The following is a 24,897-nucleotide window of genomic DNA, read 5'->3' as shown; positions in this document are numbered from 1 at the left end:
ACCGTGCTACCCGGCCTTCCGAGAGAGGCCAGCAGCCAGCGCCGGACCATGCAACCCATGCCAACTCAGTGCGCATTCTCTCTTGTGTGTCCCAGCACGGGAACCATGCCGAGATCCCATCGCGCCAGGCCCTTCGCGCTCGTCCGATCCGGGAAAAAAAAAAAGAGAAACAACGCCTGATACGCTGTCTGTATATACATATATATATATATATGACCACTAGATCCTCCTCACCTCCGCCCGTCCCCTCTCCTCGACACCGCCAACCCATAACCTAGAATCGCATCGTCCCTCTCGACACCGCGAGATCGCACAGAATCGCAACCATGGTTTCTATGAAGGCAGTCCTCCTCCTCGGCGCCGCCGGCACCCTGGCCTTCCCCTTCAACGCTACCCAGTTCAGCGAGCTCGTTGCCCGGGCCGGCACCCCTAGCGGCACCGGCACGCACGACGGCTTCTACTACTCCTTCTGGACCGACGGCGGCGGCAACGTCAACTACGAGAATGGTCCTGGCGGCTCCTACACCGTCCAGTGGCAGAACTGCGGCAACTTTGTCGGCGGCAAGGGCTGGTACGTGAATCTGAAAAGCAAGGAAGAGAAACAAAAGACAGAGAGAGAGAGAGAGAGAGAGGGAGGGAGGAAGAGGGAGAGGGAGTAGGTGACTAAAGATGAAACACCCGGTCTACAGGAACCCCGGCCAGGCCCGCACCATCACCTACTCGGGCACCGTCGACTTCCAGGGCGGCAACGGCTACCTGGCCATCTACGGCTGGACGCAGAACCCGCTGATCGAGTACTACATCGTCGAGTCGTTCGGCTCGTACGACCCCTCGTCGCAGGCCCAGACCTTCGGCACCATCGACGTGGACGGCGGCACCTACACGCTGGCCAAGACGACCCGCGTCAACCAGCCCTCGATCGAGGGCACCAGCACCTTCGACCAGTTCTGGTCCGTCCGCCAGCAGCACCGCACCTCCGGCTCCGTTAACGTCGGCGCCCACTTCGACGCCTGGGCCAAGGCCGGCCTCCAGCTCGGCACCCACAACTACCAGATCGTCGCCACCGAGGGCTACCAGAGCAGCGGCTCCTCCTCCATCACCGTCCAGGCCTAAGAGCGCCCTCGGGCCTTTGCTCTCCTGCGCTCTGCTCTCCTCTGCGCTTTCCGCATCTAGTAGTTGAAGTAGCAAAGTCGTTGGGGCAAAAGGGCGAGATTTCCGTAAGGGAGATCTAAGAGAGACATGCGTGAAGAAATTTTTGGGCCGGGGGGGGGGGGTTGGGGTGGTATGGAAGGGGTATGTGAAGTTGATGGGGAACGCGGGATATGATCGAACTTGGAAGAGTGATTTTTGCCTGTGCATTATCTTTCGATTCGAAATTTGGCACGGGATGTAGTACATATCTTCTGCTTTCTGCGCTTGAGTTCAAGCCTCTCGTAATTAGTGACCCGAGCACGAATATGGCACTACTTTTGCGTTAATTAATTACTTGGGAGGGTCGAGCCGCCCTGCCGAATCTAAGCCGTACCATAAAACCGATCGCGAAAGTCCTTGAAGCCAGACAACCGTCTAAGGAGGCGGTTACCACGTCGAGAAGATCTATACGTGATGTCGTGCGAACGACCGCGCCGAGAGGCACAAAGGCCAGCAGGCAGGTAAAGGTAGGAAAGATGTTCTGTTCCTGGAATCCTTAAGCGCATTGTCTTTGACCCTGCCGATGAATAAATTATAATCTAATATCCCCTCCCGTAGCACTCTCTCCCGATACTCGGCCGACCAGGCGGCCTGCCCGGGGGGGGGGGGGTAGGGACTGCGAAACCGCAATAAATGAATCCGCCGTTGGCATCTTCGACCTTTCCGCCCTGGTTATATCTTTTGCTTATAATACCCGCTACATACCACTAGATTTGCCAAGCGTCACCAGCTCGTCGTACCCGGGGCCCTTTGCTAAGGAGGAGACAAATACGTGGAATTGATGACTTCGTGCCGAGCTAGTAAGGGCATTTAGGGTATGTACATGCCGATATATGGGTCCGCTGGCACAGGTTGTTTTAGCAGGATATATGCTAACCCCGGTCTATTTTTATAGAGTCCTGCTTACTAGCCATATCCACAGGGAGGAACGATATCCGACAGACCTCGAGCACTCTGCTTTTCTAGTCCCCTGAAAGGGGTGAGAAGGTGTGGCTAAAGCTGGCAAGCTAAAAGAAGTCTATAGCTTTTTATATCATGTCTAGGTCGTTTCTACCTTCCTCGATATACTTATAGATAATTATGATATATTCCTAGTTAGGTACTAGCTAATGTTTGATCTTATCTATCTAAACTAGGGGTAGTTAGAGTGATTAGTATAGGGCCTAGAATATCTTGCTAGGGATAGTGAATTGGCTAGCTATAGCATTTCTTTATATATAGAATAGTTAATATTTAGTAGATACCTAGAGATAACACTAAGTTATAATTAGCTAGTGATAGCTACTTTAGATATACCTTACTAGAAAAGATAATAAGGTTAAGCTTAGTAGTGTATTAGTATTCGGGATTAGGTGTTAAGAGGAAGGGACAGAGGTTTTTATCTGGCCTTTTCGGGTACGGTTTCCTTTGTATTTAACTTGAGAGGCTCCGGCATATACTTAGGCATAGCGGTATAGGACTAATAATAATAACAAGGTTAATAACTATATTATCTTAAGTTACTAGCTTAGTATTAATTAAGATTAGATAAGAGGCTACTTATTACCTAAAGTTTCATTCCCACCTGCGATGGGGAGACAACCAATCAGCGGTTGCCGCTCACATCCTGGGGTCACGCACCAAACGCGTGTCTGCCTGCTGTGGCCTGCGCGCTGGCACATCCATCGACCATCCTTCATTCTCTCTCCCGGGTCATGACAATACTCCCACGGAAAACTCAGATCCGACTACCCTCGCTGGTGCAAAGCTGACCTTTCGTCTTCTCCCTTTCCTTTCTATTGAAGGAACCACGATCACCCAACCTAAGTGTTTCCGACAAACCCCTTCGGTACGTAGTTTTAGGTCCACGGTTCCAGGCTGACATGGACGGAGCCAAGAGTTCAGCGCCAGCCGGCCAGACGTCCAGCAATCGAGTGGTAAAGGTGAATCGCAAGACGGTTGCGGCCAGATACAATATCAAGGTGCTGCGCGGTCTGGAAACAGCGCTGTTGAAGGATCCGGAGGCCAACCTCGGCGACCTTCTGTCCTCTTCATATCACCAGCAGCTCAAGTCGTTCAAGGAAGCAGGTGGGAATGCTCAATGCATTAAACTCTCGCTCGCCTTGCGAACCCGGCCCTGACTTAACTTGGACTCGTAGATGCCCGGCCTAGCAAAACCCCACGACCGTTCCCTAGCCATGACATCCGCTCTAGGCTCCACGGTACCGATCCTGCAACCATTTCGCGCGAGTTGTCTCCTGAGCTCCAGGATCTTCTCGGACACTATGAACAACTCTCCGAGGCTGTCATCAAGCTGTTGGATGAAAGCGAAGTACTTTACAGAAGCGCGTGGGCGGCTTCTTGCATGGTCTTCCGTGTCAGCGACGGAATCGTCGCGAAAGTCACCCTCGAGGAGCACATCACGACCGAGTACCGGACCCTATCGTACCTGCAGGAACACTTGCCGCGCTTTCCAGCGCCACGCTTGCATGGCGTGATCCGCATCGGACGGTATGGCCTGCTGTTCACCTCCTTCGTCTCGGGCCTCGACTTGGAGAAAGTATGGCCCCAACTGGATGACGTCCAGAAACGGTCCATCAGCACCCAGCTCGACAGGCTCCTCATCGACCTCCGATCCCTTCCATTTCCACCAAACACACCGCTTGGTGGGGTAGGCGGCCAGGGCTGCAAAGATGGAAGACGGGGTATACGAATCAGTCCCAAGCCGATCCTGGATGTGAGCCAATTCGAAGATTTCATCTTCACTGGCTCCAAAACGGCCTCACACATGTACACTCGATTCCTGCGATCTCTGATGCCCGCATCCCCGGCAACAGTTGTCTTTACCCACGGAGACATCCGACCGGCAAACATCATGGTGCGCCAGGACGAGGAAGGCTCTTGGACCGTCGTTTCCATCATTGACTGGGAGTCAAGTGGCTTCTATCCCGAGTACTGGGAATGCGTCAAAATGACCAACAACCTAACCCCTAGGGATAGGGATGACTGGTATCTGTGGCTGCCGGAGTCCTTATCGCCACGGCAGTTCCCAGTGCAGTGGCTGATAGACAGGATATGGGATCGAAATCTGGAGAATAGCTAGATGGGGATCTTTCTTATTGCATGTGTTCAATCTCCAGGAAAACGAAGATCATTTCTTGACTGACTACTTTGCGATGGACAAACCTGCGTTGACAAGGCAGAATAAGTACCTAGAAAAGGAACAATCTGAAGCTGCCAACGAAACCAAAGCGGAACGGTGAAGGGGAGTTTCCAAAGAAAGGGAAGAACAGCTAAGGGCACCCCGTGTGGGGGATCAGAGGGCAGGTGGGCTGGCTGGCCTGGGGGGTGAAATAAACGAAAAAAAAAAAAAAAAAAAAAAAGAAGAGAAGAGGGACTAGTCCCGGCCGTAAACTCACTCCTCTTCATCCACCTCCATGTCTTCCACTTCGCCGCCGCCCCAGTCCTGTCCGAAGTACGGCATCAACTTGCCTCTGCCTTCTTCCCATGTTTCATAACTGACCATGCCCGATTGCTGCATTCGGCCCCTCACAAGGCAGAAATATCAATCGACTTCCCCGCCCTTGCGTGAGTGGCAGACGCCATGTTAAGTAACTCATGATAAGGGGCCCGAGGATGCTGAGGCAATGCCCTCGGCTGCGTATTGTGTTGCTCCCTCGGCGCCTTGGCATGGCAGCCCTGCTCGACATTGTCAGAGAAAAGAGTCACTGAGAAAGGGGTGTTCTGCGCTCGTCAACGTGCACTTTTCTAACCATTGGCTGTGGAGCGCCCAATGTATCAACCCAAGGCTGCTGCGACCAATGTGACAGCCAAGTCAAAACGCCAACCAACACACCAACTTCTGTGCGTACAAGGCAGCAGCCTTCAAGGTCTCACACCTTGGGGAGACCATCCAATCCTTATCTGGCGCGCTCTTTGGCTGAAGAGTCAGATGTAAGCACAGTCATACATACACGAGCGACGAGACCGCTCGTTTGTCAAGCCCACAGCAATGGCTGACATACGACGACGGAAGAACTGATAAGAAACGTGGTCGGCCGACAACGCGGATGCCGGATGCACCACGCGGTTCACGCCAGAGCATACAACTGGGCGTTGAACAACCTGGAAGCTCCCGTGTCGGTGGACGTGCTGCTGGCCGACATCGAAATATCTGCCCCCTGGAAAATTGGCTGTTATTAAGCAAAGGCACAAGACGACGGCGGCATGAACGGCGAGGCCGGCGCCGAGTCCATCGAGGAGTGCGGCGCAGCTTCCATCGAAATCAAAGGTAAAATTCTCAAGCAAAAGCCGATATCTGTCAACGTCACCAACGCGGCGTTCTACAATGACGGACCCCTGGATCAACTGGTGGTCGCGTTCGACCCTCGGCGGCGAGGGGGCAAGACCAAACTGGCGTCCTTTCTGAAGCGGGTCCGGGTCCGGGTCCGAACCATCCACCTGCGAGAAAAGGAGAACAAAGCTGGTGAAGTCATCTACCGGGTCAAGACCATCGTCGGACTCGCTACGCCGAACGATGGGCACGGCCTGGCTCACCCGCCGAGGGTGCCGGAGTTTGGGGCCATCCCGAAGCTTGTGGAGTTCTGGCTAGATTCGGGATCACCGGCAGAGCCGCATGCGGCGACCGAAGCCAGCGGCAGTCAGGCGAAGAAGAGGAAGGGTGGAATGGAGGAGGGCCCAACATCACAGCCGCGCCGTCCTCGTCGGAAGGACGGTATATAATAAGGGTTTACGACTTTTTTCTGAACAGTGAGCGCCTCCGGAACTTTGTCCTTCACATATTACCCATTTGTATCTCGCTTACACCTCAAGGAGTTATGGACAATCCCTTCCTCTGTTGGAACTTGGCATCTCGGGGTAAATGGGCTCAGGTGCCATTGGGATTCCACGTTGCCCGTCGCCTTGCGGTCTAAATGTGGATAACAAGAGAAGTGACCGAGGCAATACTTCAGGCAATATTTACACAACCCGGCCATGAAGGCGCTCATACTCGTCAAGTGCCTCTGTCTCCGCTATTACGTTCCCGTAAGGCCGCAATGTCTCCTCTCCGCCTTTCCATCTCACAAGCAGTCTCAGGCCGTTGTCGTCTAGCCTGTGGTCGCAAAATCTTCTCTACCTCCCACTCCTCGCCGGCCTCGTCAACGACTGGGCAGGGCACCCAAGAGTGATTGTACAATTGCTGTGACCCGCTTCGAGAGGGGCAGGCGGTCGTAAGGTTGATGTGATACCTCACCTCAATGGCCCCAGCAGTTGCCCCTGGGGAAATGCTTGGCGATCGCGGTTCAAGAGAATTAATTAGTCCTTGCTCCTTCAGCTGACGGATCTTTGCGTCATCTCCTGGCCTGTATCCAGCCCTCTTTGAAGTTGGATTCGGCCTGTCATGGTCCACTCATATGCGGGGTGAGAGGGGAGGCTTTCTCTAATATCTACTCCGGACAGGCAGCAAACGCCGAGTGATGGCGGGGAGCGTCGGTGTCTAAAGATATTCCCTGTCTAATTAGTACCATCGATCCACGCCCGGGAAGGAGTGGCCTACCGGCAAAGGGGGCGGGCATCTTCAGCTCCTTCTTCGGCCAGTCCTCGTTTGTGCGGCACACGCTGGCGCACCGGTCGACGGTGGTGCGGGCGCCGCCCGAGACGGACCTGGCGCTGTACGCGCCGCTGGGGTGCGGGATACGCCCCGGCAGCTCCGTGGCCGTGGAGGATACCCACAGCGGATAGGCGATCAAGGCGGTGCTAAGATGGAGTTAATCGTAATTAGGAGGGAGAACCGGAGCCTGAATCCATTCCACGGCCAAGGCTATTTAGTGGATAATTAACAGACAAAACGATCATAACGCGTTGCATGATTGGTTCCCAGAGAGAACAAGTCCGAGGCTGGCCTCACATCTTTCGTGCTGGTACTCTGCAATATTACCGAACATACCCGCCCCGTTTGATTTTAACCCCTTCGAGGCCTGGAAGTTAAAGCTAACTTGGTATTCGCCGGATCCCTCTGTAGAATTAACTACTTCCAAGCTCATAGCTCTTTACAGTGGCCCGTGGGAAATCACACCAATTCATAATAAGCATCCTCAGACGCCCTGTCCCTGAGAACAAAATGATGATTGATGAGGCATTTCTTGTAATTACTGTATCTTGCAGGTGGATGCGCGGATAGAACTGACGATCTTCGTATCTCTGCTATGTAGTTGGCGATGGTTCTGTAGGAAGAAGGACGGAGGCGTCCAGAGCTAACCTGTAGGAAGATGTGGATGGCTATAACCTCGGTAGGGCTGGAGCCCTGGTGGGCCTAGTCTACCACACTGTACGAATTAGACACGCCTGGGCTTCAAGGAAGCTGCTCCGGGTTCTTGAATCTCCTAAGTCGTCTAACAACATTGAAAAGATGGCAACAAAAAGCTCAAGATGAGCTTATCGGTGACCATTTGCCCACAACCAGAATCGAACTGGTGACCTTGTCATTACTAGTGACACGCTCTACCACTGAGCCATGCGGGCTGCAAGCTGATTCGCTCGTCGACATTTGTGGCGCATCGTGCAGACACATAGATGCTCTCTGCGCGGGGATGAGTGACGGGTCGAGAGCATGAATGTCCCTAATAATTATTGTTAGACCCTCTCCGTAAATGGCTGTGATTATATCAGCCAGGGATGACTCCGACATTGATAAGAAGGCTTGGCTCATTAGGAGAGCCAAAGTCCTGGAAACAGTCTCTCCGGAACATATAGCATCCAGAAATGGGTTGGTTAGCACGTGCCCGTCGCGATATTAAAATTGTTCGCCTTGACTGATAAAGTCTTGGAGTAATTATGCTTTTGACCATTGTTAGTTTTCTCCTCTAGCTAATTATAGCAGAGAATGATGATATCCGACCTGGATCCACGAATGCTTGTTTCCCCGGTCTCCTACTAATAGCAATCAGGGTCAGTCACCGACCCCGACCCAGAACTGATCTTCCCAACCCTAAACTCCCGGCATGTCGTCGCATTCGATGCAAAGAAAAAAAAAAACCGAACCAACTTTTGAGGCGTTATTCGTTAATTACTGGACCTGTTGGCACGGGAAAGGACTCCCGCGATATATCCCCAAACTCATTCATTCATTATCTACCCAGCCACGCGCGTGCTCAACGGAGGCAGTGTCAGCGGCGTTGATCTTTCTTGACGCGGGCCAGCGGGTCCTCGCCGACGGCGCCGCGGTCCGCGACCACGTCCTCCTCGCTCTCGGTCCGCCGCGGCGCCGCGCCGCCCGCGCCCAGCCGGATTGTGTGGTGCAGCTGCGGCGGCAGCGGGTCGTCCTCGGCCCGGTCCGCCGCGACGTCCGCCTCGCTCTCGGTCGGGTTGCCCTTGACCGCGCTGCCGAACTTTTGCGCTGAAGTGGACACCCCCGTCCCGGCCCCCGTCCCGGCCCCCGCCGCGGGGCCCCTGATGACGCCGCTGCTGCCGCCGTCGGCCTGCGACGACGACGCGGCCGGGGCCGAGTGGTGGTGGATGCCGCGCCGGCTGGGCGGGCGCGCCTGGCCGTGGTAGATCTGCGTCGTGTAGAGCGCGCGCGCGCGGTCGTCGGCCTGCTGCAGGAGGCTGTGGCTTTCCGATGAGGCGGTGAAGTGTGAGGACCGATTCGCGCCGTAATGGAGCCCCTGGTTCCGGGAGAGGTCGAGCGGCGTACTGGCGGACGTGGCCGGAGCGCCGGCCCGCTGGTGGTCGCCGGAGGTCTTTTGCTGGGCCTGCAGGGTGTTGATGGTGCGGCTATGGCGAGTGGCGCAGATGCGCAGTTGACCGGGTGTTGCCCTGGGGAGAGCACCCGTGGTCCTCTGCAGTCCGCGCATGGTGTAATTAGTAATGATCCGGTTCACTGAGCGAAGGGTGGCATGGAGACTAGGTCGGAGAAAGAAATGCCATGTTCGAGTTTTGGTTAAGGGTAAGTTAGGTACCAGTGCATACCTACCTTATATTATTGAATACCTATTGATATTTCGACCTCTTTCGTCGGCTCAGGCAACCCCCCAACGGGCCTGACGTCACCGCAATCGAACATTGACCAACCCGGGGTGGGAGCTTGACTCTGCTACTGTTCGATCGAATGTCAAAGAAGCGTCATCAGGCCACTGACCCCGCGTTGCGGGATTCTGCTTCTCGTTTCGTTCTGGGCTTAGCTTGCATGACCTGATTCCCCGTAACTGAGATAAATTATGGATGATCTAGATCCAGCCGAGATGAGGGGAATAAGGTACGGAGGCCGCTACCAATACACAACAGTCTTCACCTGCCGAGGTGAGATGGATTTCAATGCAAGGAGGCATTTTCGTGTGTACACTGTTGTGGTCGTGCAGTAACAGGTACGGGGTAATCCGCATTTCGTTCTTTCCATTAGCCTTCAACTAAGAGCAACCCACAGCTATGAGAGTTCCTTTTTTTTTTTTTTTTAAGATCGGCATTTACGAGCCACGTGAATAACTAATCCACCGCGAAACAGAAGAGGGCGCCTAGTTTGAATGACGTAATTACACAGTACGGCTCGTGACCCTGCCGTATCGATAAAATATCAGGGTCCTGATAGTGTTGTATTAACTACTGTGGATTGCGGAGGGTTACAGGCGGCTCGGGCTTCCCCGCCAACCAACCAATTAGCAAAGACGAGGTTTAACTAACGGTTTGGCCCAGCGCCTGCCGTCACACCAGCCGGACAATTCGAGCGGGAGGCCTGAAACTGTCACCCGCTTGCACGTGGACAGCGCGCCGGCGTGCCGAAGAAGATCTTCAGGGGCTTGCAAATGCGTGCAAATGTGGGGGGCCGGATTTGGGGTGGAGGAAGATCAGCAACAATGTCTCTGAGAAGAGTTAGGCGATCACCGCCCGAAGGAACGCAAGACGGCACCGGCAGCCGAGTTCTGCCTACGATGTTGCGCTACGTCGGAGGATGAAACGAGGAACGAGGGAGATCGCAGCCCGTCTGGGCGTAATTAACGGATTCATGGCGGGCCGCACCCGGCGAGGCATTTCCCAGCTAAAACTTTTGCATCCACCGCAGACCCGACGGTTTGGCAGTGCTTCCGGAGTGCGAAAAGTTGGGCAGCATCGCAGGACCATACGAGCGAGAGGGCAGAATGTCGGTCATCATCGGGCAAGCACCTATCAACCTTGGGCCGTTGACGACAACCTTTACGCCGCCCGCCGCATGCACGGTCGCGGTTGGCGAGCGGCGGAACCGGCTGGCCGACTTCTTCGGAATCGGCGGCGATAAGGATGTTGCCTTCCTCGGGCAAGGGTGTTCCGGAGGCAAGCCCTATGATGCCACGTCGTGTTGGCCCGCGACGTCCAAGGGCGTGGAGGAGAAGGAAGCGCCACTCTCCGGCTGGGGATTCTATTCACCCGGGCTGCATTGCCCTGTCGGGTACGCCACGGCGTGCTCGGCGACGGGAGGGGCTGGCGGAGGGTCGGACTGGCCTGTCCAGTTCAAGTTACGTGACGGCGAGACGGCGGTTGGATGCTGTCCGAGGTCAGTTCCCGTGATGGATCCCCGCGGGGCGGGGGCTGTCGCTAATCTTGATCACCAGTGGTTACGGCTGCGCCAACATCAACGGCCAGACTTGCACCAGCATAGCCACATCCACGGCGGTTCCCATCGTCACCTGCAAAGGCAGCACCACCGGCGACGTTGAGACTCAAACCGTACCGGACGACAAAGCGTCCATCACGGCCTTCAGCCTGCTGGCACCCATGATCCAGATCAACTGGCAGAGCAGCGACCGGCCCGCATCCGCCACCAGCACCAGCGCCCGCTCGAGCCGGACGGAGGCAACAAGAACTTCGACCTCGGGTGGAGACAAAACGGACTCGACGGAAACCACTCGCACCAGCGCAGCCTCGAGCAGCGAGACCCTCGTTCTCGACGACAGCCCGCAAACCACTGGAACAGGAACAGGCACGGACGCCAAAGGCGTGGACGGGCCAACAGGCACGCCGACACTGCAAGATGCCGACGACTCTTCCTCCGACAGCGGTCCCCTTAGTTCCGGCATGAAAGTGGCCATCGGCGTGGCCGGGTCAGTAGCGGTCCTCATGATGCTCGTGTGCGCCCTGTTCTACTGCTGGCGGAGGCGCAAGAACCTCAGGGAGGAGCAGGAGCTGGACAGGTTATACGGCACGAAGCACACCATGAACGACGGCGGCGACTTTACAGACAATAACGACATACCCGGGTGGTACCGCGGGCAGAGGCTGGCGGCACCGGCGAAGGATCCGTTCGGAGGTTATCCTGCGAATTCCGGGCTGGGGACGGAGATGGAGAGACCTGCAGCGCCCTATTACCGGGCGTATCGGCCGGCGTGACTGCTTTTTGTTCTTCATTCAATTGATCTCTTTGGTCTGAGTTTATATAATATATTATACCCTTAGATTTATGTTAGTTGTGTGTCAGCACATCATTCGTCCCGTCACTCTCTCGACCACTGCTCCTGGATTCTTGTCCTTGCCCGATGGCGGCTTGGTGGCCGTCTTGGGGCCATCTTCTCCTGCTGGAGCGATGTAGATTTCGCTCCCATGGTAGGGGATCTTACCTAATGGCATGCACAGGCGAGGAAGAGTTTTGCTGCGCGCTTATGTTAAGGTGGTTATTACCTTACCTATCGATGCTGATAAGGTGAGTAATTAATTAACTAATTAGCTCGTTTCACCCTTTGGTTTGCTGCAAAGGCTGTTCGGTAAGTTGTTTCTCGTCAGGAATGCACGACAATTGCTTTTAAGAGATTTTTTGACTTTGGTGGCCTACACTAATTCGCAACGTGTATTGAGCTGGGCTGACTTGAGTGCCCGAATAAGGACGTGAAGTTTTCAAGATGGGAAAGTACGGAGTAAGGGGGAAAATTACAAGCATCAACCGGTTGATTCACGCACAGACCACAGCATACTTGCACACTTCTCGGACGCCAAGGACCCTGAGGAGCTCCCCCAGAGCTCAGAGCTACACCTCCTCCAGGATTAATAATCCTAGTGCGATACATGCCCCACAACTAACGCAAATCAGAAAAGTGGCCAAGAAGTCTAGGTACAACCAACCTAATACAAATTTCTATAATATAAATGTATCAATACCTAGTCTTGCCCCCTAGTTTTCGATTACCTTTGCAAGCCGTCAGGGCATTGAGTGTGCTAGGCACTGAAGACACCTAGGGGGTACTGCCTCCCACGCCTCCAGAACAGCTAGTCAAAGCCCTGTATGACTTAGCGATTAAACATCGTAGCGATGTTTAAGCTAATCCTTTATCCAGTGCTATACATTCTTAATATAGCTCAAATCTAGGCTTCGAGCCAGCCACTATAGGACCTAGATTTCTGAACTCGGGTCCTTACCTTAGGGATTTTATCTGTAAGTACCTTCATATAGAAAATTATTAGGAGAGTGACATGGTGTGATGCTTGTGTAAGTGGCTTGCAAAAAAGTGAAGAAAAGTGGGTCATGTATCGCACTAGGATTATTTATCCTGGAGGAGGTGTACAAGGCCCCACGCGGCCCAATCACAGCGTACCGCGGTACATAATCCCTACACTACACACACAGTAAGCGCATCATCATCAACATTCCCAGTCGCCAATGTCTCCCATGTCTGGCGTCGCTTCTCGTTGATCCTCTCCGCCCCCGCCCAATCTAGATACCAACCACGACATGACACTATGTCGACAGAGGCCACGCGCCCGCTTTTGCTGCCGCAAAACCGGAAACTACGACATCTTCGCGGGATCGCGCTGAGAAACCTTTCCTTCTCCCGGCCCCGCGGCCACAGCATCGACGACGCCATCCTCAACATCAAGAGCCCCGCCAAGGTCGAGGCCCTGAGAGACACGCCCCGTCTGCACCATGCCTTGTCCTCGGACGACCTCCAGCCGCCAACCGCCCGGCGCAGGAGCACAAACCTGGCCAGCGTCAGCCCGGCGACCCGGCAAAAGAAGTTCGAGGACGCATTCGATAGTCGACTGGCCGACGCCTTTTTCTCGTTGCACATCCAGGGAGTGGACGAGCCAATTTACATTAGCGAAGTCGGAGAACGCGCAACGGTATGCCCCCACCGGCGTGCCTGCTGGACAAGAGAGAGCCTGGCTGACCGGCGATAGAACTTCAACTTCCGTCCGTTTGAACTCTGCGAGCTCGATTCAACCGTCACGCAGTCCCCCAAGGTGACGGTCAAAGTGTGGGCAAGACGGAATGATGCATGGTCGCTGTTGCAGGAGGACGAGGTCGACCTGCGCTCGCTCAATTGGCTCGGAACTCTCCACAACGTCCACTTCCCGCCAAACTCCTTGGTGTTCTACCTGGTAGACGGTATCTACTCACTCGACCTCGCTGGAAAGCCCACGCCCCCGAAGCATACCGCGTCCGCTCCGACGTCGTCCTACAACGCGCTGATGAGGCTGGCCACTCTGGACAACTCGATCCAAGACGCACTTGCCACGCGCGAACTTCTTACCCAACAGATCAACGACTTGCTTAGCCGCGAGAGGAAGAACGAGGTTCCAGAGGCCGAAGACTCGCTCGCACTGGCAAAGAAATACTTGACGCAACAGAGGCGGGTGGTTGCCCTTGCAAAGAAGCGGAACGACGACCTAAGGGCGTCCCTTGCCGCGCGCAAGGAAGCCATCGCCCAGGGCCGGGCCGCCCAAGAGAGAGCCGCTAAGGACGTCGAAAACGCGACCGAGAAATTGGCGCAGTCCCAGGCTCTCCTCGCCAAGACGAAATCCGATATCCATGGCCAACGCCGCCGCATCTGCGAAGACCTGTCGCGCATCTACAACATCAGCCCGGTGCCCCTGGGCCCTCCCCTCTCCTTTCAGATATGCGGTCTCCCCCTGCCCAACACCACATCAGCCGACGAAACCCTCGCCGGCGCTTCCAAGTCCTCCTTCTCCTCCTCCTCCTCCGCCTTCTTCTCCTCCTCCGCCGGCGGCGGCGGCCGCGGCCACGGCCGTCCCCCGATTACCGAAGATGCCCTCTCTGCCGCGCTCGGCCACGTCGCCCACCTGACCGACGCGTTACAGTACTACCTCGCCGTGCCGCTGCCCTACCCCATCCGCCCGTTCGGCTCGCGCTCGAGCATCCGCGACGACATCTCCCAGCTGCCAGACCCGCAGCGCGAGTTCCCGCTCTACGTGCCCCGCGGCGGGTCCAGCGCCCAGTTCCGCTTCGACTACGCCTGGTTCCTCCTCAACAAGGACATCGAGGCCCTCTGCAGCTCCCAGGGCCTGCGGGTCGTCGACATACGCCACACGCTGCCGAACCTCAAGTACCTGCTGTACGTGTGCAGCGCCGGCACCGACGAGGTGCCCGAGCGGAAGAAGGGCGGCGTGAGAGGCCTCTGGGCCGGCCGCCTGAAGGGGCTCGGCGTGAACGTCGGCGTGGCCGGGGCCGATGACGCTAGCAGCCTCGGCGGTGCCGGGAGCAGTCGGAGGGGGAGCGACGCGAGCGAGATGGCGAGCAGGCAGAGGGAAGAACTCCGAAAAGCTGCGGTCTGCGGTGGTGGCGGTGGCGGAAAGGATAGGGAAAGGGACGAGAGCAGGGAACATGGAATCGGTGGCGGGGTGGGTCTTCTGCCGTTTGCGGAAGAGGGAATGAAGTTGAGTTTGAGGACCAAGGGGTTGAGGGAAAACGCGGCTCCATGAGAGGGCACGGAGAGACGCTCTGCAAACCAGCGACCAAGACGGTATGCTCGGAAGGCAATGACCCCGAGGCTGTATACGACTGTGCGACCTCGCGGTCACATCCCTACGCAAAGCGGGCCGGATGAGCTGGTCTTATCGTACCCAGATAATACCGGCAGCGAGGCGCCAGACATCTTTGATCGTCGTGCAGAAGATGCTCCCTCTGTGGTGCTCGCGTATGGCCTGGGGCCGTCGCGCGTGTGGGTACACATCTCGCAAGGATTAAGATCAAGGCGCTGGTGGCAGCATGTTGCGTCGCGTCTGGCTGCCCTTGTTTGAGCCACGCGCTGTACCTAAGCAGTCGAAGAACGTTAGGCCCGGACGCCTCCGGCGCAAAGAATCCAAGCTGAACCCGTGAGGTGAATGGCTTTCATGGACGGCCAGGTGGATCAAGTATGATGGCCAGCATCAGGCGGTCGCGCGGAGGGAGTTGAGTCGGACTCTAAGTTCCCTTACCAAAGGGGCGAAGCGGGCCAACGGCACGCAAGACGCTGTCATACAGCGCCAACAGCACAGATAGTGATAACGGCGAAGGAGTCGCCAACAAGCGATTTGAAGTTGACAGCTGATAGCGAGTGTTTTCCAATCCGTCTGGATTTGTCAAGCGGTCCTCAGGCGGCCGATGAATGCGTGGTACCTGATCTCATAAGACCATATGACATGACCGAGAAAATCCCTTGCAGACGATGATGCAATTATAATTAATATACACTTACAAGAGACTCAAACTCACCGCACCTCGCACGCGCAACGTGGAAGATTCGGTACCTATGTACCTTAGATAGATCACAGAAGTAAACATCCCCCAAGGTTTGAAGAGAGAGTCAATTCAGTCCTCTCTGAACTGAAGTTGTTCGAGCAGTGCGCCTCACCTGCGAGACCACACATTCTCGGAATATCAAGTTCAACGACCTGGCTCTTTATCATGCTGACAAGGAAGCCCTCATGCAAAGCACAGCAGAGCGTCCTGAAAGTCTTCTCTAATCAGCGGCCTTGAGACCGCTCAAAACTACCTGCCAACGTTTGTAAGTTTAAAAAACCACATTCTCTATCTATCTCTAAATGTATTGCCCGTATTATTATCAATCGCGTAGTATAGTTGGAATCTATGTATCTTGAAGTATATAGCTATCTATACGCGTGTTGCGCGCGTGTAGGGAGCGGGCTAATATTGGGTGTTGAAGCTCTTGCTGGCTACTAATAATTAATTAATTATCTGGCTGTCAAATTTTGGGGGTGTGGCCTCTGGCTTTCCACAACCCGAGGGGACTTGGCGTTTGCCGGCCAGAGCAGGCGAGTTTCTTCTTGTCGCGAGTTTATCTCGAAAACAAACGATGGATGACATCCCGGTGAGCGACTACGAGATTCAAAGCCTTCGCGACGCCAAGGGCATCCTCAGTCAAAGGGAAATAGACCTGATCCTGGAGCTGTCGGTCGCCGGGCAAGTTGCCAATCTGGATGGGATGCTCGGCGACATTGCTAGCCAACATGGCACCACCATGGGTGTGCTCCTCGTCCATGCTCGAGATGCCGAGAACCGCAATGCGGTTCACTACGCTGCCATGGGCCAGTCCATCGAATCACTCAACTACCTTCTCGACTCTCGGCTCTTCCCCCAACAACCAGCCCTCCGCCTCGCTCTCCTCCATACAAGGACAAGAACAGGCGAGAACGCGGCCATCTATGCGATCCGGCAGCGCTGCTCAGTCGCCTTTCTCGACCGGATCATCGCTGCCGGCACTCCTTGCATCCTCGACACCCTGACCGCAGACGGCCTGGGCCCCGTTCACTGCGCCGCCATGGAGGACGCGCGGGAGATGATTATCCATCTGGTCAAGAAGCACTGCCTCGATCCCAACCAGCCTTTCACGCCTCCCGCAAACAGACTCCTGAACAGCGACGACGACGACGACGACGACGACGACGGCAATAGCAAGAACAGCAACGGCGAGCAACACCACACAGCAACGGGAGCCGGCGCCGGGCAGCTTGTCGAGGGCGACACGCCCCTCCACCTCGCCGCGCGCCGCGACAGCGCCGCCGCCTTCGAGGCCTTGCACTCGGCACTGGGCTGCAACATCTGGACGGCGCGCAACGCCGCGGGGCAGTCGGCCATCGACGTCGCGTGCTCCGCCCTCGCGTCCGGCGTCCTCGCCTACCTCGGCCGGAAGCGTGGCATGTCCGATGTCAACAGGGGGGACAAGAAACGGAAGCGGCAGAAGCAGAACCAGCAGCAGCAGCAGCAGGAGGAGGAGGAGGAGGAGCAGGTTGAGGGTATTGAATTAGACGAAGTGGACGACGAGGCGGACTTTTTCCTGGAGAGCTTGGACGTGTTCGGGCAGAAACATCCTGCGAACGGATGCGGATTGCGTGGATGGTAAAGTGGGCTTGATGCGAGACTTCAAAATCGGAGTATGCTTCGGTCTTGTTGTGTATATATGACTTCGGCTTCGACCATCAGGTGCCGGTTCATTCATGACGATGGTTTGCGTGGCTGGAACTGTAATGTTGATTGTCGACGCGGGTATCTGGATGCGAAAGGGAATGTCTCCGTACTCTCAGTACTGGAACATGTGATGGGGGGTCCGACTTAACTAATTAATGGCTGCTTGACGCGTGGATAGCGTCCCAGAAACGGGTGGTTCATTACCCAAAATAAATCAATGCATTCCGTCTTCGTTCGTAGGGTTGAGCTCGGTTCAGAAATCAACTGTTTGCCTCGATATCTGTCCTATGTAAACAGTATCATGTAGAAATTCCTTACGTCGAGTCTGATTCACAAACACAGGTCAACTGTAAGACTCGATGGACTTGGAATGGCGTAGAACCCTAACCCTGAGAACTGAAACGGGTCCCAGCGCAACTTGTGCCTAACTAGTCCAGGCACTGCCAAATCTTGCTGTCGCATCTGCCTTAGAGTCTGACACAAACCTAACCATAACATCATCGCTGGGATCTGAAGAAAATAGAGCATCCGGCAAGCCGCAACGCGCTGCGTTAATGGCAGGACCTGCAGCACGTTTGAAGCCCAATCCTAATCGTCTTTCTAAGGAATCATCATTTCTCTCGGAATTCGCATCGTAATTAATTACAGCGCCAACTTTGCATCTTCATTTTATTTAAATCGGGCTTCCCAGTAATTATCAGGTCCGAGTACTTTCGCATGGTAGCACGTCGCGTGTCAGCTCTCAGCACTCATATCAGACTCTCGTCCGAAACGTTTATTTGCACAACCGTCGTGCTACCTCGCGGAATAACATCCAGGCAACGGCAGTCTGTCCCTAGACTGGCCACGACACATCGACGTGACTGCCCCCGCCCACGACGTTGAGCAGAGAGGTTGGAGGACCTCGCACAGCAACTTGTTCAATCCGGTAATCCGGTACTGGGAGGATTTGTTCACCCTCGTCACTTCCTGTACCTTTCCTGCTTTTGTTAAGCCTCGCATCGGGAGAAAGAACACCAGCAGGACCCCAGTGGTACACAGCATCACGGTTCGTCTGGCTGTCTTGACCAACGCCGCTCCCAGCAATGTCAGGCCACCCGTCTTGGCGGCTGCTGCCGGCCTCAGCCCCCGGCATCCCGACACTGCTGGTTTCGACTGATTTCAAGGCCGACTCGTACAGCATTCATCTGTCTGACCTCGCCAATGTATGGGCCGAGAGGCTTGATAGGAGACCGATTATCAAGCGTGGTATGATGGAGGATACAAGCATCGACCCGAGTGACGGGCCCGATCAGATTCGCAAAATGCTAGAACTACTCCGGGCCGCGTTTGATTCCGGCGACTCCGAACACGCCAACACTTCTCTGACGCTCTCACGGGACGATGATGAAGACTCCCTCGTCATCCACGTCACCTGTGTCCTGCCGAAACCCCTCAAGCCCTTCAAGTGGCCAATGCACCTGAAGAAGTGCCCACAGTCAACTCTCACCTCCGAGCTTGTGCTTCCCATGATCCAGGCACAGGAAGCCCGTACGCGTGAGATCGACCAACTCGTTTCCCTTCTCCGAGAGAAAGACGCCGTCATCACAAGGCTCGTCGACAAACTTGAAGCTACGGGCACCGGCCTCGAATATGTCTTCCACTCGCTGTCCGGAAAGCGCCGAGTGACCAGAGCTGTCGCCGAAGAGAAGGTTAAGGGACTTGCCGCCTTCTCCGAGTCCGAGTTCAGGAGCAAAGCAGCCGAGGTTCGCCCTATCACACAGGCCTCCGACGTCTCTGCCCTCCTGGGTTCTGTCTTTGGGCCTCCTGGGTTGCAATACAAGTCGGACCTGGAAATACAGGCTTCCGCCGGCTTGGAAGACTGGTGGAAAAAACTGATGAAAGGCAGTAAAGTCATCCTTTCTCCAGAGCTCCCTGAGAAGCGGAGGCTTCAAAGCGAGGTGACATCTCAAGAGCCCGAAGCTAGCAAAGAAGAGGATGATTTCCAAGTGCAGTCCACTCCACCAGGGGCGCGGCCAACGCGACAGCGCGGCAGTCCTGCATCGGCAGTGGATGACGATGAGACTTCGGATGGCGAAGACACAGCGGAGCCAGCACCGCCACCGCTCTCTCCGGCGAAAACCAAGGAGACAGCATCTAAACTCGGCACTATTGGTAGAAATAGAAAGCCAACCTCGTCTCCTCCTCGTCCTCCTTCTCCTCCTCCTCCAGCCACGTCGCACAAGTCAACCAAGACGCAAACTGCCGCAAGCGACACCCAATCCGAAACGGCATCTGAGCCCGATGATGTCGACGCAGTCAGTTCACCTCCGCCGTCTCCTCCGAAGGCACTGCCCAGACGAGGCGGTTTGGGCCGTATTGGCGGAAAGACGAATCCGGTGACACAACCCCCCCAACCTACGCGGTTGCCCCCTCCGCGAGAGCCCGTGGAAGACTCGTCGAACCAGCCTCTCAGGAGGCACAAACTGGGTGTGATTGGGAAGAAGCCGACACACCCAGAGCCACCCGCAGCAGGCGGTGGAGACGAGGCCAGAGGCAGGAGCGAGACCCCGGCTTCCGAACCCAGTAAGAAGCAGCGGGAGACGTCACAGGAACGAGCAGACCGAAAACGGGTTGAGCTCCAAAAAGAGATCGAGAGGCGCGCCGCGGCGGGACCAGCCAAGAAGAAGCGAAAGTTCTAAGTTTCCAACCTCATGTGGAAGTGACATTAATTACTAAGGCACTCTTAAAGTCAATGTGTTTTCTGGACTGTCAGTCTTACGGCCAGTTTAAAATACGCCTCGTGGGAATGTATTGAAGATCCTAATACTTCACAAAGAGATACCTTGCGCTATCCTGAAATTTCCGCCAAACTCTCCGAGATTTGCCTAATCATTGACACAGCTTGTTTTCAACAGAAGCGATATGCCATATGCGCATGCGGGCATACACCATGCGAACACGGCCTGGATCGTCGTCCATTTGGCATATCACCACCAGGTTGCTTTGACCGGTGCCAGCTGGACGCTACTGACACACAAGAAGCACCGACATGCGGCTCAGCCATCTAAGTAACGACCCACACATAGGATGGTATATGCTACCTATCCTTCAGCCTAGGCAATGTCTGCGTTTGTACCTCCGACAACGAAATCCCGTACATCATGCGACCGGGCTGGAATTGGGAGTCGTGAAACCTAATTAGATCTGGGAATGGGGATACCGGATAGGACACCGTCAAAGGGCTGTGTCTCACCAGACGTTTTGTGTCACAAGACAAGGGCGGTCAGTATTAACACGACAGGGCCACAGTCAGACAGGAGGGTGTAGCTGGGAAGAGAAGTTTCCCATCCCGCGGTGCCATTGGCTTCAGGGCGGAGATGTGACGTCCGGGTTCGCCCGCCACAGTCGAAAGCCCAACATCAAGGTGCGACCCGACACTGTTTACGGCCGGGACGTAATGGAAAATGCATAACCTATTACACGAGGATCGTCCCATCTCTTCCGGGATGGTAAGAAGTACTGACTGATGTGAACTATTGATGAGAAAACCAAGCTGACATGTTACCATGCTACCACGCTACATAGCTCAAGTGCCCGACGTGGCTCGGACTCGGACAATACGGACCTGAAATACCAGTCGTACTACAAGGCTCCCCGATTGCTCTTTCTGGGACTGTTCTTAGGATTCGTCGCAGATTATTAAGGAGGAGGAGGGTTCTGACGAAGCCAACGGAAGGAGCCAGTAATAACACGGAACCAGATCCCAACCAAGACTCTCTTCTGTCAGACTAGTCGCAAAGCTTTGGCTGGTAAACGGTTTGTGACGCTGGACATGAAACCCTGAAACAGCCATACCTCGACGGAGGATAAGGGCGTTTCCGACCCGCTGTCGTCATATCACTGAGCAACCGAGGGTGATATTGAATATTTATAATTAATCTGTCTGGTAGACGGCACAGCACCTTATTATGGGCTTCCATAAAACAGGTTAAAGGGCGCTGCGAGATGTCGGATATGGGGGGAATTGTCGAAGTATCGTCCGGCTGACACCCGGATGAGCCACCTGAACTGTGGTTGATCCCCGAGAATTGCGATACAGATCGGATTTACGATGCACTCGGGGCACCTCCGGCACACATCCGGGCACCGCCATGCTTGAGCTAGCGAGCTTTGATCGGGAAGGAGGCAGCGGGCTATGCTCTTATCCCACCCACCACTTCTTCGCATCCCGGGATAGAAAGGCTCATCACTGGCACACCTGCTCCCAAGAAGCGGATGCAATGGAGTCTCTTGTGCAACCAACACTGTCTCAGGCCGGCAGCTCCAACCCCACTCCGTATGCTGCCGGAAAGGAAATGCATGACTTGATGTGGACATACATCGAGTCTTCATCCGTGGACTTGGGCCTTATTAATTATCCATTGATACCCACCAGGCTGGAAATATTCGGTGGGGAAGCGTGGTTCCAATGGAACTCCGTGCCAGGGAGCGCTTGAGAGCGATCGCTTCGCTCCATCGGCACTCAAGCCGACCCGTGTCAATTGTGCGTTGTGTCATGAACACATGAGTGCTTTACCAACTATCGCCGGCAACTTTTCACAGACCTGCCTGCCCTCAGGGGTCTGAACGAGGAGCATACGGCCGTTGTTCTCAAAGGTCTGCACCCGTTGACACTAATTACATGACACACTCAGTTGGGAAAGGGATTGATTAATTAATTAGGGTTTCCTCCAGGCAGGGGAATATTCAGTTACTGGGCCTGCTTAACAGGATGCCGTCATTGTTTCCCCTGCAAAACACACCGATAATTCGAAACCCGGGCTCGGATACACGGCCTCAAGCTTTTGACAGAGCATGCTATCCGCTACCAACCCAATTGTGGAAGCCATCTCGTTCCGCGATACGGCACTGCAAAAGAGACACGTTTACTGTTTATCATCGGAGGCCACAAAAATTGAACAAGGAAACGCAATCTTCTTGTTTTTTGACGACCTCAAAATGTTGATTCATCAGCAATGCCAGAGACAACCAACCCCCACGTGGCGTGCAGCCTGGCAGGAAATGCTCTGAGCGGGGCCACGGACCGGGACGTCTGCATGGTACTAGTTACTGCACCGGCACGTAATTAGACGTGCATTTGCATGATCCGCTCAAGTCACCCACTCCTTAACTAGCGGCCGCGGGAATGCCGCATGATGAGAGAGCAGGCTCGGGCGATAAGGTGCAAGTGTGCCAGTGTTGTTGCAGCATGAACAAGGGGGGTTGGATTTGCTTCTGCTGCCTAAGTATTCAACATTCTCTCCCCAGTGTGTGACGACAAGTGAGTGGCAAGGCGGGGCGACGAGCGTGTTGCAACCGAGTAAGTCATGTCCACCAGCGAGACCTGATCATCGCCGATGAATGGGGTTGGGGCTGCCGGAATGGCACTGTCCGTGACGTCGTTGCGCCTGTTTATCGGCCCGAGCGAAGGCATTATTACATTCATCTCGGATCGGGGGGGTAGCCTGACGGCTCTGAACAGACCACAAAGATATGTATGTATGGTGGCAAGAAGCTTCAGGGAAAAAAATTTAAGAACCGTCTACATTGAATCTCGGTCTCTTAATTACTCCTTGAGAAACTCGGCCACGGCGGTGTTCACGGATGTCCCAGGAATGCCTTCGGCAAATGGATGCAGCCACCATATCACATTCGAGACTGGTGCCATGAACCAGGTTTCTCCCCCGATCCAATCTCGATCTAGCGTCAGGCGCCGGGTGATCCGCGACTGGGGTCTGTCATGTAACCATGTATGTACTGTACATAACGTTACACACTACATGCATGCATGCAACGCTGCCTCGCATATGCATGCAACGCTGCCTCGGTACCGAGCTTACTGTACCCGGAGCCCTTGGCATTCGGGAATGGAGAGTACTCGGCCAACGAAGATCGGCAGACGCGTGGAATCTGATATGTGACAGAATACAAGGAGGGGTCTAGCGTATTATTATTGCTGGCAGATCCCCCAATATATGCAAGGATCGCTGTGGGGTAATTAATTCACACAGTCAGCCCGTGGCAAGAGTTTAAGTTTTTCAATTTTATTTATTTTTTTTTGATCTGTGCTACGACTTGGTCTAAGGTACGTGACAGCTGAAGGAGTTTTGGATCACGCCCTGACTCTTTTCTTGTTGCGTTGCAGCACAGCGCAGGGAGGACAGAACTCGTCTCGCCGTTGCGGCGGCAAAAAATTTCGGACGGCGGCTACGGCGCCTCCGATCTTCAGGCACCGTAAAACCAACCGGCAAGTTTTAAACCACAAGGTCGGTCAATAATGGACAAGGGCAATGATCATCATGTCCTCCCGTTTTCAGCCCCGCGCCCAACCGTTTGGTGGACACTTTCAGCCTTGCAGAAACTGCATGTAATTATGTATGTACATAATTACTACGTACACATATACATACCCACATGCAGAGGTACTCACAGGACGGCTACGGTCTAAACACATGACCTTAGAATCCACTCGTCATTCTTTGGCCGGCAACTAGATTCGTGGCTTCTATTCCAAAACGATCACACGAAGACGTTCTTGAGCAGACCGGAGATAAGGGATATTACTCCGTCTACCACACGACCATCAAACTAGCGTTCTTTGGATTGACGTTATTGATGGCTCCGGAGTTCTCCATAGTGGACCTCCAGCTTCGAACAACCACAACCGACGAAAAGGGTTAATTACGGTACCTCGTCAATGTGGCGGGCGATCCGGGTCCAGGCGACAGCTTACCCCGCCGTATAACGCCTCGTATGAGGGGTAATCGGCGTCTGCATGTACACTCTGGGGCGTGGACGGCTCATCCGGCGGAGACCACACACATGGTGATATTGGCACCAACAGGATTCTTCCTGATGCCGGCATGACCTGTTGAAACGCGGCCGCGCGTCACACGGCAGAGGCCCCTGAGAGACTCGGGATCCATCGCTAAGCAGCCACGCGCACAGAAACAACGAGTATAACGTTAACAGTGCAAACGACGGTTGTGCGCTGGTGACTGAGCCCTCTTGCCCCGGTGCCGAGCCACCTGTTATGTATGTAATTAGTCGGTATGTACTGTAAATTACCCGGTGGCGCTGGGGTAATCACGTAGATCCTCAATCTCCCACTGAATCGCAAATGTACTGTGTAGGCGCCTGAATGGGGCAACCTGGACCCTGGACGCGGCGGCAAGAGAGAGAGGGGATTTGGTAAAGGACCCTGGATCTGCGCTGCTGGACTGATGATGTCCAATAATATCGAACCTCCAGGTTACCCGGCGCTCCAATAGTCTGTATGCATGTACTGTATGTACATGCATGAGTGATCTCCTAAGCTCCGGAAACTTTGAAGAGATAACTATCTGTGGGTCTTGTAACCGGATGCGAGGATGGAACGCTCTTCCAAGAAGGACAACCAGGGGCCGCCGCGTGTGTTGCCGAGTACGTAGCTGCTGGTCTGGTGGTAAAGCCGATTGTAGCCATATCGGTACCAGACAGGGCGGCTAGAACGGCCTGGTGATGCTGCCGTCAAAGGAGCCAGTCTTTTTTTTTTTTTTTTTTTT

At 54.8% G+C, this 24,897-nt stretch overlaps 8 protein-coding genes and 1 non-coding gene across 9 annotated transcripts; 7 read left to right on the top strand and 2 right to left on the bottom strand.

The window, feature by feature from the left end:
- Positions 1 to 326: 326 nt before the first annotated feature.
- Positions 327 to 1,113, top strand: P884DRAFT_209710 (glycoside hydrolase family 11 protein; the record flags this gene model as incomplete). The annotated part of the gene is made up of 2 exons (XM_069438954.1): positions 327 to 571; positions 690 to 1,113. The coding sequence occupies 2 exons, from the start codon at positions 327 to 329 to the stop codon at positions 1,111 to 1,113; spliced, it is 669 nt and encodes a 222-aa protein (XP_069294355.1).
- Positions 1,114 to 2,882: 1,769 nt separating this feature from the next.
- On the top strand, positions 2,883 to 4,504 carry P884DRAFT_230875 (kinase-like domain-containing protein). Its single transcript, XM_069439809.1, has 2 exons — positions 2,883 to 3,258; positions 3,330 to 4,504. Exons 1-2 carry the CDS (start codon positions 3,054 to 3,056, stop codon positions 4,271 to 4,273), a joined length of 1,149 nt encoding a protein of 382 aa, XP_069294354.1. The 5' UTR covers positions 2,883 to 3,053; the 3' UTR covers positions 4,274 to 4,504.
- An 893-nt stretch (positions 4,505 to 5,397) lies between these two features.
- P884DRAFT_302761 (uncharacterized protein) lies at positions 5,398 to 5,913 on the top strand (the record flags this gene model as incomplete). The annotated part of the gene is made up of 1 exon (XM_069444969.1): positions 5,398 to 5,913. One exon carries the CDS (start codon positions 5,398 to 5,400, stop codon positions 5,911 to 5,913), a length of 516 nt encoding a protein of 171 aa, XP_069294353.1.
- A 1,707-nt stretch (positions 5,914 to 7,620) lies between these two features.
- P884DRAFT_t158 lies at positions 7,621 to 7,692 on the bottom strand. Its single transcript has one exon. It is a non-coding gene; the product is annotated as a tRNA-Thr (tRNA).
- A 644-nt stretch (positions 7,693 to 8,336) lies between these two features.
- P884DRAFT_315246 (uncharacterized protein) lies at positions 8,337 to 9,275 on the bottom strand (the record flags this gene model as incomplete). The annotated part of the gene is made up of 1 exon (XM_069445259.1): positions 8,337 to 9,275. The coding sequence occupies exon 1, from the start codon at positions 9,021 to 9,023 to the stop codon at positions 8,337 to 8,339; it is 687 nt and encodes a 228-aa protein (XP_069294352.1). The 5' UTR covers positions 9,024 to 9,275.
- Positions 9,276 to 10,301: 1,026 nt separating this feature from the next.
- P884DRAFT_250398 (uncharacterized protein) lies at positions 10,302 to 11,526 on the top strand (the record flags this gene model as incomplete). Its single annotated transcript, XM_069440641.1, has 2 exons — positions 10,302 to 10,693; positions 10,752 to 11,526. 2 exons carry the CDS (start codon positions 10,302 to 10,304, stop codon positions 11,524 to 11,526), a joined length of 1,167 nt encoding a protein of 388 aa, XP_069294351.1.
- Positions 11,527 to 12,867: 1,341 nt separating this feature from the next.
- Positions 12,868 to 14,847, top strand: P884DRAFT_209743 (UV radiation resistance protein and autophagy-related subunit 14-domain-containing protein; the record flags this gene model as incomplete). Its single annotated transcript, XM_069438956.1, has 2 exons — positions 12,868 to 13,248; positions 13,306 to 14,847. The coding sequence occupies 2 exons, from the start codon at positions 12,868 to 12,870 to the stop codon at positions 14,845 to 14,847; spliced, it is 1,923 nt and encodes a 640-aa protein (XP_069294350.1).
- A 1,373-nt stretch (positions 14,848 to 16,220) lies between these two features.
- Positions 16,221 to 17,267, top strand: P884DRAFT_280382 (uncharacterized protein; the record flags this gene model as incomplete). The annotated part of the gene is made up of 1 exon (XM_069443430.1): positions 16,221 to 17,267. The coding sequence occupies one exon, from the start codon at positions 16,221 to 16,223 to the stop codon at positions 17,265 to 17,267; it is 1,047 nt and encodes a 348-aa protein (XP_069294349.1).
- A 1,114-nt stretch (positions 17,268 to 18,381) lies between these two features.
- On the top strand, positions 18,382 to 20,118 carry P884DRAFT_230865 (XRCC4-like factor-domain-containing protein). Its single transcript, XM_069439808.1, has one exon. The coding sequence runs from the start codon at positions 18,418 to 18,420 to the stop codon at positions 20,011 to 20,013; it is 1,596 nt and encodes a 531-aa protein (XP_069294348.1). The 5' UTR covers positions 18,382 to 18,417; the 3' UTR covers positions 20,014 to 20,118.
- The last annotated feature ends 4,779 nt before the right edge of the window (positions 20,119 to 24,897 follow it).

The sequence above is a fragment of the Thermothelomyces heterothallicus genome, assembly GCF_042370625.1.
Source record: "Thermothelomyces heterothallicus CBS 202.75 unplaced genomic scaffold P884_scaffold_29, whole genome shotgun sequence".
Classification (NCBI taxonomy): domain Eukaryota; kingdom Fungi; phylum Ascomycota; class Sordariomycetes; order Sordariales; family Chaetomiaceae; genus Thermothelomyces; species Thermothelomyces heterothallicus.
Note: the sequence above shows the minus strand (reverse complement) of the source record. Positions and strands in the feature narration are given on the sequence as shown.